The sequence below is a fragment of the Lemur catta genome, chromosome 1 (assembly GCF_020740605.2).
Source record: "Lemur catta isolate mLemCat1 chromosome 1, mLemCat1.pri, whole genome shotgun sequence".
Lineage (NCBI taxonomy): Eukaryota > Metazoa > Chordata > Mammalia > Primates > Lemuridae > Lemur > Lemur catta.
Window position 1 is genome coordinate 285,366,499 of NC_059128.1, and position 10,420 is coordinate 285,376,918.

Below are 10,420 nucleotides of genomic sequence, written 5' to 3' on the forward strand. Positions count from 1 at the left end.
ACGAATCTCTACATGTCAAGTAACAGCCTCAGAATGTCACAGTGAAAACTGACAGGAAGAGACCCACACGAGCCAGGCGTGGGGCATTGCTGACTCAGGAGACGGGGGCCCTCAACAGCAGGGCCACAACAGGACCACTGACATCTCTCAGCCATGGACCCAGCACTGGGACCAGGCCACACCGAGGTGGGCCGAGCTGGGCTGGAGCGTGTCTGCAGGCACCAGGGCGTGGCCCCAGTCAGAGCAGAGGGTGGGCTCCGAACAGACCCGTGGTCGCTTTCCCACCCGAAAGGACGGCGTTCGTTAACTGTTCACAGAATCACAGCAGGAATTAGGGATGTTTCCAAGGGTTCAGCTCGGAAAGTCAGAGAACAAACAGGACATTTAGTGTGAGAGGGAGAGGCGGCTCAGAAGCACTGAAGGTCAGAGACGGAGGGAGCCGTGGGGTGTTCACACCTGTCTGAAACAGGGCCGAGGGTCAGAGACGGAGGGAGCTGGGGGGTGTTCACACCTGTCTGAAACAGGGCCGAGGGTCAGAGACGGAGGGAGCCGGGGGGTGTTCACACCTGTCTGAAACAGGACTGAGGGTCAGAGACGGAGGGAGCTGTGGGGTGTTCACACCTGTGTGAAACAGGACTGAGGGTCAGAGACGGAGGGAGCCGTGGGGTGTTCACACCTGTGTGAAACAGGACCGAGGGTCAGAGACGGAGGGAGCCGTGGGGTGTTCACACCTGTGTGAAACAGGCCCGAGGGTCAGGGACGGAGGGAGCTGTGGGGTGTTCACACCTGTGTGAAACAGGACCGAGGGTCAGGGACGGAGGGAGCTGTGGGGTGTTCACACCTGTGTGAAACAGGACCGAAGGTCAGGGACGGAGGGAGCTGGGGGGTGTTCACACCTGTGTGAAACAGGACCGAGGGTCAGAGATGGAGGGAGCCGTGGGGTGTTCACACCTGTGTGAAACAGGACTGAGGGTCAGAGACGGAGGGAGCTGTGGGGTGTTCACACCTGTGTGAAACAGGACCGAGGGTCAGAGACGGAGGGAGCTGTGGGGTGTTCACACCTGTGTGAAACAGGACTGAGGGTCAGAGACGGAGGGAGCTGTGGGGTGTTCACACCTGTGTGAAACAGGACTGAGGGTCAGAGACGGAGGGAGCTGGGGGGTGTTCACACCTGTGTGAAACAGGACCGAGGGTCAGAGACGGAGGGAGCCGTGGGGTGTTCACACCTGTGTGAAACAGGACTGAGGGTCAGGGACGGAGGGAGCTGGGGGGTGTTCACGCCTGTGTGAAGCAGGAAGGGTCAGGAAAGCCCCGGATTCCAGTGGTCTCTGGCCCGGCTGGACACTCGAGCCTGTTCCAAGACTGACCACGGAAATGTGGGGGGAGCCATAGGCATCCTGGGAGGGGCTTCTCCTGTCCCTTCCGGAAGGTGCGGGGTCCTCGGCTTGGTGGGGACAGGGCTGCTGGGGAGGAAGCGTCCTGCCATTTCCACAGACAACGTGTTTTTCTGTGTAAACAACCCAGAAGGATCTATGAATAAGCTGGCAGATAGTAAGTAAGTTACCAATGTCACCAGACCGGGCAACTCAGTCACAAATAATTAAAAATGTTTTTCAAAAGCATCGTTAACAAAAACATGAAAAACATCAGTTAAGTAGGAATCCGTGCAGTGAAACACGCGAGTTACTGGCGGGGACCGGGGAGGGCCTCCCATGGGGCGTCCCTTCCACAGGCCACTCACTGTCCCTGTTGTTCCACAGGGCAGTTCCCGTTCGACCTCCTGCACTTAGAGGCTGAAATGAAGGTGGGTGACCTCCCGGGTCGGGCTGGGGGCAGCAGATCCCAGGTGGGGGCCTCACCCCAGGGGGCCGCTCAGGACATTCCATCCCCACGGCAGGTTTTGGGGGACTGGGCCCAGATAGCTGGGCAGGAGCTGAGCCCTTTCCTGCAGGGCCTTGGCCAGGCCCAGGCTCCAGAAGCTTCCGGCTGTCTTGCCTCAGTGTGGGAGGGATGGGCCCCTACCCCATGGCTTATAGAGGTCAGAGGTCGGTGTCACCCCCCCCGCCCCCTTCTTCCTCAGACACGGGTTTCCTCTTGCAGGGGGAGAAAGGAGACCGCGGGGACGTCGGACAGAAAGGAGAGAGGGGTGAGCCCGGGGGCGGCGGCTTCTTCGGCTCCAGTGTGCCGGGCCCCCCTGGCCCCCCAGGCCCGCCCGGCTACCCAGGGATCCCGGTAAGCCCAGGCCCCGGCTGGGGGCAGGTGCAGAGAGCTCCGGCCCAGGTCCCAGGAGCAGGTGCCCAGGGCAGGTCCGGCCCGGCCACCAATGCCAGCCCAGGCCGCGCTGTGCCCTGCAAACCCAGCCCCCCAGGGGCCCCCACATGTCCTTGCCCCCCGCACAGGGCGCAGGCAGGTGGGGGTGCAGGGACACCACCGGCACTCCCTCGGGGCACTCATGCTGCAGCCGTGGGTGCTTCCTGACAGGCCCAGGGTCCTGGGGGCCTCAAGCAGGACAGGGCCAAACCCGCTCAGGGCTCTGGGCCCCGCCCACCCTGGGAGACTGGGGGACCCACAGGCCCTGCTCCCGCCTGGGGCCTCCCTGCTGTGGGGGCTGCTGCAGTCTCTGCCCTGGGGTCGCACCCCCAGGGAACGGCAGTGTGGGAGGGCCTGGCTTCCCAGCCCCCAGCCGAGGTTGAGGGGTGGCCGGGACTCGGGGCTGTTAGCAGGCTGGCTGCTCCCGCACACGGCACGTGGCACCATGTCATCTGTCCTAGGGTGCCAAAGGAGAGAGTATCCGGGGCCCACCCGGCCCACCTGGACCTCAGGGACCCCCCGGCATCGGCTACGAGGGGCGCCAGGGCCCCCCCGGCCCACCAGGCCCTCCAGGGCCCCCTTCATTTCCCGGCCCCCACAGGCAGAGTGAGTCGGGTAGGGAGTGGGCTGGGGGCGGAGCCTCGCCAGCCGCTGCCCCTGCGTTTCCAGCGCGGTTCCTCTCTTGCAGCTATCAGCGTTCCCGGCCCCCCTGGCCCCCCCGGGCCACCAGGACCTCCTGGAACCACTGGTGCCTCCTCAGGGGTGAGCAGCTGGGTGGCCGGGTACCCGCCCCCCATGCCCCTGATGGGTTCACAGGCCCCGGCCTGTCACAGCCTCAGCGCCCGCCCCTGGGTCACAGTGGCCCACGGACACCCCGTGCCGGGTGGCTCTGCCCGGGGCAGACGCACAGGGAGCCCTGAGATGCGGTTTCCACAGTGGAGGTGCCGGGGGCTGGGGGGGCCCAGGGAGGAGGAGGGTCCACTGTGCACCGAGGCCAGGTGGACCGGGGTGCCCCAGGCTGCTCACAAGGGCGGCCACCCGGCCTTGACTGTCGATGGCTCCACATCCACGCACCTGCTCTCCCTACCCGACACCCCAAAATGCCCGGGCCAGCCCGAGCCGTGCCCCGTCGGGACCTAGGGGTCCGGGCCGGTGCGGGTGGCAGCAGGCCCACACTGCGTGGTCTGGGGCTCCAGCAGGTGAGGATGTGGGCCACGTTCCAGGCCCTGCTGGACCAGGTGCACGAGGTTCCCGAGGGCTGGCTCATGTTCGTGGCCGAGCGCGAGGAGCTCTACGTCCGGGTCCGGGACGGGTTCCGGAAGGTCCGGGTGAGTTCGGGGGGGTGCTTTCCGTCCTTCCCGCGCGGGGTGGGGCCAGGGACACAGGCGGAGACCAGGCCCCGCGCGGGACGGGCGGACGGCAGCCGGGGCTTCTCCTCGCGGTCTGTGTCCGGTTCCTTTCCTTTCGTCAGTGAGCTTCCTCATGAGCAGGGGCAGGGCCGGTTGTTACAAAAAGGGGCCTGGCCCTTCCAGATGCGCACACTGTGTGCGTGACCTTTGCTCGCTCCGGCGGCTCTCGCTGTCGTGAGCACTTGCAAGGTGACGTCGGCATGCTCTTGGGGACGGGACCAGGGGTCTCCCGAGAGGGGCGTCGGGGGCCCACCCTGCTTCCTGCACGGTGGGGTGTGCGCACCCTGAGCGAGCGTGTCCGCGGGCAGCCCTGCCTGCTCCTGGGCCCTGCGGGAGGCCTGGCATCGCAGGCGAGTGTGCGGCCCGGTGGCGGCAGCCCAGGGCCCGGACAGCGGTTGTGTCCTCGGAGCCACCTCTGATCTGCAGTGACGGCAGCCCCTGAACTGCTGGGAGCTCCCGCCTCCCTCCCCTCCCCCCATGCTGCCCTGACCTACCCAGGCCCCGCCTCCGCTCCAGGCCCTTCCTCTGGCCAGGAAGAGGCTGTGGGTCCCGGCAGTGCCCACTGTGTTCCCAGGGTCCCTGCAGCACTGGGCGCAGCTGGGGTCGTGGTGGCATCCGGCTTTGTGACGACCCCGCTGTGGGGAGGGCGCTGGGGTCCTGCGGTAATCCCGCCTCTCTCTTCCAGCTGGAGCCCCGGACGCCACTCCCGCGGGGGACGGTAAGGAGCATTTTCTGTTTCAGAGACTCGCGGCAGGTCGGGGCACAAGGGGCACACCCTGCCTCAGTTTCCCGAGCAGCAGCGGGTCCTCGGGAGCCCTGGAGCCCCGCCTGTGACCCGCGGTCAGCCCCTGCCTGGAAAGGGGGCACAGACCATGGTGGCACCTCCAGCTCGGCCGTCCCAGGCTCCGCTGCCACCCTGTGTCCATGACTCTTTGAGGCCAGAGGCTCCCTGGGGCCCAAGTCACATCTGGCGTGTGTTTGTCCTCCCCACCCAGAGCGCCAGGCACAGCAGGGGACAGCCCTGGGGCGGGCGGGGGGCAGGACCTTCTAGTCCCCTGAACAAGGGCTGCGTCGTCCTGCAGCACCCGCTGGGGTAGAAGCCACCGCCCGGGCTGAAGAGCCTGTGCTGGGGGCCCTGGGCCTGGGCAGCGGCAGGGAGCCCTGAGCAGGGGCCGTCGTGGGCTGGCAGGGCCCCCCCAAAACCCTGCCTGCACACCCCCGGGTACCCCAGGCAGGGCGCTGCTTCCTGCTCAACCCCTGGAAGCCCAGCCCTGGCCCTCCAGGAGCAGAGGGTGCAGGCGGAGGAGGGCGTCCTGGGGGGGCCTGGACCCCCGGTGCCTGAGCCACCCACGGGCTTCCTGACCTGCAGGACAACGAGGTGGCCGCCCTGCAGCCCCCCGTGGTGCAGCTGCACGACAGCAACCCATACCCCCGGCGGGAGCACCCCCACTCCACGGCGCGGCCCTGGCGGGCGGACGACATCCTGGCCAGCCCCCCGCGCCTGCCGGCCCCCCAGCCCTACCCCGGAGCCCCGCACCACGGCTCCTACGTGCACCTCCGGCCGGCGCGCCCCACGGGCCCCCCAGCGCACACCCACCAGGACTTCCAGCCGGTGGTGAGTCCCCCGGTGGGCGCGGCGGTGGATGTGGCCCCTCCAAGCTGCCAGAGAGGCCGCCAGGCCAGGGGTGTGTGTGGGCGTGACTGGCAGGGGCCGGCGTGGCAGTGCCAGCCAGGCCTGGGACTTGTGTGCTGGTGGCCCGTGGCTGGCCACGCACATTAAGCCGCTGAGAGGCGGGGAGCGGGTGAGCCTCTGCTTGCACGGGGGCCACAGCTGCTGCTCTGGACCCAGGGCCGAGGGCGGGGGCACGTGGGGGCTGCTTCTCGGGCCGGTGGCACCTGACACCACCTGTGCCACCCTGGGCCAAGGGGTCCGGACTCAGGGTCCTGGGCAGAGCCACCGCAGTTGTCCCATGGGGTGGGCCTCTGGGGGCTGGCGCAGGGTGAGGGTGGCATGGGACGCGGCCCCTGACGCGGTACGGCCTCTCCGCAGCTTCACCTGGTCGCGCTCAACAGCCCGCTGTCGGGCGGCATGCGCGGCATCCGCGGGGCCGACTTCCAGTGCTTCCAGCAGGCGCGGGCAGCGGGGCTGGCTGGCACCTTCCGGGCCTTCCTGTCCTCGCGGCTGCAGGACCTCTACAGCATCGTGCGCCGTGCTGACCGCGGGGCCGTGCCCATCGTCAACCTCAAGGTGGGTCGGCCCGTCCCACATGGCCACGGTGGGTCCCGCTCACACGCACCTGAGCGTGGCCTCAGGAGGCACCCGTGGTGTGGCCACCGTGCCCCAGCCAGTGACTTCAGGGTGGCCACCAGTGGGTGTGGGTGGGTCACACCCCTGAGAACCCAGGCAGGACCCCCCTCGCACCCCGGGCCACCCCCCAGGGCCACCCACGAAGTCCCTGCGCGGCCCCTGCACCCTGGGCAGTGCTTCCCAGCGTCCTGTCCCCTCCCACCTGGGTGTTCCCAGGGGCTCTTGCACCACTGGCCACACCCGGCAGGGCAGGGAGGACACAACCCACACTTGAGCCCAGGGTCAGGCAATGTCCCCCGGGCCACCTGCCCTGGCAGCCCCTCTCACTAGCACCCGTCAGGGGCCTCATCCGTGGCTCCTATTCATGGACCAGGCTGTGGTCACTGGATGCCCTGGGAGCACCAGTGTCCCCGGCACCCACAGTGAGGACTTGTAGACCCGGGGCCCAGAGCTGGCAGGGGGGGCAGCCTCCAGGCCCAGCCCACCCCCTCACGGTCCGGGGTCCCCCTGCCCCAGCCGAGGGGCCTCTCAGGGCTGCAGGGCCACCCTGCTGGGCTTGGCGCACCTGCCTTGTCCCTGGGCGGGACGTGACCGGGGACCGAGAAGCCCACACGCTGCTCTGCCCCGCAGGACGAGGTGCTGTTTCCCAGCTGGGAGGCCCTGTTCTCGGGCTCCCAGGCCCAGCTGAAGCCCGGCGCCCGCATCTTCTCCTTCGACGGCAGAGACGTCCTGAGACACCCGGCCTGGTAGGTCCCCGAGGGCAGATGGCGCAGAGCTCCCAGCAAAGGGGTGACGTGCGCCGTCTTCCTGACTCCAACGTGTCACCCCAGTCTTTGAACTGATCCTACACAAGCTTTTCACGTAAAAGTTATAGAATCCATAGAGCACAGAGAAAACTCTCAGGGAGCTGACCCTCAGCGCCAGCGCCAGCAGCCTGGCCCCACGGGCAGCCCGGGCGCCCCGGCCCCTCCGGTCCACGGCTGGCAGGCTCCGCACACCCGTGACTAACCAGCCCCCTGGGCTGCACGTGCCGTCACAGTGACTTCTCACTGAGGATGAGCTGCAAGGGCCATTCTGAGAGCGTGCCTGCATGTGAAACAGTGACAGAAATTGCCGGAATGCCCTCAAAAAGGCGTCACACCAAATGTCCCCCTGCCCACTAGGTGTGAGGTACCTGTTCCCCCAAGGCTCTGCTTTTACAAGGGTGTCTTCAGGTGTCACACAGGTGTGCCCCGACAGGTGCCGGGTCCTTGGCCATCCTCTTGCTGAGATGCACCTGCCAAGGCCACCCTTGTCCCTGACGTGACAGCTTTGGGTGGGGCGGGGCTGGTCCCAGGCAGGTGGAGCTTGTTTCTAGCCAGGTGGCACCAGGACGCCTCTGTCATGTGGGGCCAGGCCCACCCAGCTGGGAGGACCCACCTGAGGCACCTGGGCGGGGGAGCCCGGCAGGGACGGCGTGGGGTGTGGGGTGCGGCCTCAGATGGACAGGCAGCCAGCCGGGAAGCCGCGTGGCCTCCGGGATTGGGGCCCCTCCTCGGCCCGGGGGGAGCAGGTCTGGGCGTGGCTGACGGCGGTGCCTCTTGCAGGCCCCAGAAGAGCGTGTGGCACGGCTCGGACCCCAGCGGGCGCCGGCTGACAGAGAGCTACTGTGAGACGTGGCGGACAGAGGCCCCCGAGGCCACGGGCCAGGCGTCCTCGCTGCTGGCGGGCAGGCTGCTGGGCCAGCAGGCCGCGAGCTGCCGCGGCGCCTACGTCGTGCTCTGCATCGAGAACAGCTTTGTGAGCGGCTCCCAGTAGGCCTGGCGCCCAGACGTGGTGGCCGCAGGGGACAGGTGGCGGGGCCAGAGGAGGCCCCACTGCGGACAGGGAGCATCTGGCCAGCACCCTGGGGACCAGGCTGGGGTCCATGTGTAGTTCACATTTCATGTAATCCTCGGGAAATAAAAGGAAGCCAAAGAGTGTATTTTTAAAAAAATTTAAAACAGAAGCTTGATGCCAAGATGTGAGCCCACCCACCCCTCCTGCCTGGGAACCCCAGAGCCCACTGGCCTGGCTTGGGGCACCCTGGGGGCGCCAAGTGGAGCCTCAGCCCAAACCAGACCGCGGCGCGATGGCAGCAACAGGCCGACTCCGGGACTCCTGCTCCGGAGGCCGCACCCGCCCAGCACACGAGCTCCTCTGGGCCTGCCAGGTGCCGCCAAGGGCCCTGGATCGCCCGGCAGGCACGGACTCAGTTTCCTGCCTGGTGCCCCTCTGTGCTCAAAGCCCAGGCCCATCTGCAGACCAGCCCCGGCCAGGCACCAGGGGCTGAGGCCACGCTTGGCACGTGGCCGCCCAGCCTCTCCTGGCAGTGAACAGGCCAGCTCAGGTCACCAGGGCAACAGGCACCCGCCTCTTTGCTGGCCCAGACTCTGGCCCGTCCCCGGTGCCGTGTGCAGGGCTGGGACGTGGCCAGACTCCGTCCATTGCCTACCCTGGCACGTGGGGACTGTCATCAGGCCTCTGCCCTGCGATGGCCTCCCAGTGACCCGTGAGGTCACATCCACAGCAGGAAAGCTCAACTCCGGCCACATCCAAGCTGGGAGTTTTGAGGGACCCAGGTGTTGGAGTGTGGCAGCTTCCTGTGTGGAGCCCTCATCCTGTGCCCAGCACCCCCATCCAGGGTGAGGATGCCCAGTGCTGCCTTTGCCCAGCGGGGCCGAAGCCGACCACAGGTCCCAGCCCCAACACCCCAAGTCCCAGGCTCACCTCTGCAGGCTGCAGGCTCTGAAGCCCAGAGAGTGAAGGGGATAGTCGGGAGCCCCAGCAAGGATGCAGCTCAGCCAGCACCGGCCACAGCGAGGGGCCAAGGCTGGAGCACAGGGCAGCGGGTGAGGGCCACCACCGTCTGTCCACACCAGCACTTGAGAGGGCTGGCCCTGGGCACAGGTCACCAACTGTCTCCCAGAAAACCCACAGGGCAGCACCAGGTGGACCACGGGGTGGCCGGCATGCACCTGCCTCGGGACTGCAGCAAATCCGTGGGGCTGGTTCTGTGACCGTGTGTGACATGGCGCCAGTTCAGACAGACACCAAATAAAAATGACCTTTACACTGAGATGTGTGTGCTGGCAGCCTTCTATGTCACAAGGGCAAAATTACCCAAAATGAGGCTCCAGAGCTTTTGTCCCTGGACGGCCCAGCTGGTGGGACCTGCCGAGGGAGTGCAGGTGTGCATGTGTACGTGCGTGTGTGTACACAGGTGTGCATGTGTATACGCAAGTGTGCACGTGTGTGTAGGTGGCCTTGTGTGTGCACATGTGTGTGTAGGTGGGCATGTGTATGCAGGTGTGCATGTGTGTGCACGTGTGTGTAGGTGGGCATGTGTGTGCATGCAGGTGTGCATGTGTGTACACAGGTGTGCACACAGGCATGCATGCACATGCACAGACACGCTCAGGGCTCCTACTCCAAGCCTGGGGGGGGGTCTGTGCCATGTTCTCTGCGCAGCTGCTGGACCCGAGGGCCGTGCAGGCCTCACGGGCAGCACCTGGCTTGCTCCCGGGGAGCAGCGGCAACGCCGTCCTCAGAGCCTGTGCAGGGCGGGGGGCACAGGCCCTGGGGGACCCAGACGCTGGTGAGCGGCCCCTCCCTGGGTGAGGGCGCCAGGCGGAGCGCTGTGCTGCAGGCTGACCACGGGGTTCACAGTGTGCCAGTGGCCAGTGCAGGGTGTGGTTGTGCCACGTTCCTGCACCCTCAGCCCTGGCTCCACACAGCACGTCCTGCTGTCCTGCCAGTGGGGCCCCTTCCCAGCAGGGACGCACCTGGGGACCACGGTCCCCCTGGCCAACACCACGGGCTGTGGCTCAGGCCATCCTTCTCCTGGACCTTCGATCCAGGGTGCCCCAAGACACCCCGCTCACCCGAGCCGACCCGGGGGACCCCCAGGCACAGCCAGCTCCAGCGGCCCCTGGGCCAGAAATTCCATCCCCAGCTGCCCATGTTGCGCCAGCTGCGAGCCGCCGCCCCGCACTGGGGTCCGCCAAGTGCAGACACTGCCCAGAGCCCCCAAGGGACAGGTCCTGGAGGGGAGGCGGCTCATGGGCACCACGGGCCCTGGGGGGGTCCTGGCTTGGGACAGGGAGGGAGAAGGCCAGGCGGCTCCTGCTCCTCCCTGACCCCCGGCCCCCACCCGGCAGGCCAGGCCGGCCCAGAGTCAGGCACCGTCTCACGCTCAGGTCTCTCGGTTGGTTTGATGTATTTTGGGAGGAGCGTTCGCGTGACGGACTGTCTTGCATCTCCGAGTGACACGTGAATGGCCCCCAGACCCGGAGGCCACTGGAACACGTCTCCCCAGCGCCGGCCCAGGAAGGCAGCCAGCCCTGGGTGCACCCAGGCGGCGTGTCCACGGGGA

The 10,420-nt window shown here is 67.2% G+C and overlaps 1 protein-coding gene across 1 annotated transcript in view; it reads left to right on the forward strand.

The window, feature by feature from the left end:
- Nucleotides 1–9,124, forward strand: part of COL18A1 (collagen type XVIII alpha 1 chain) — a 49,575-nt gene extending 40,451 nt beyond the window's left edge. Inside the window, 10 exon segments of the mRNA XM_045540839.1 lie at nt 1,761–1,804; nt 2,101–2,232; nt 2,772–2,916; nt 2,999–3,072; nt 3,510–3,638; nt 4,405–4,437; nt 5,089–5,334; nt 5,770–5,967; nt 6,658–6,773; nt 7,614–9,124. Coding sequence (XP_045396795.1) covers nt 1,761–1,804; nt 2,101–2,232; nt 2,772–2,916; nt 2,999–3,072; nt 3,510–3,638; nt 4,405–4,437; nt 5,089–5,334; nt 5,770–5,967; nt 6,658–6,773; nt 7,614–7,824 — 1,328 coding nt within the window. The 3' untranslated portion in view covers nt 7,825–9,124.
- The last annotated feature ends 1,296 nt before the right edge of the window (nt 9,125–10,420 follow it).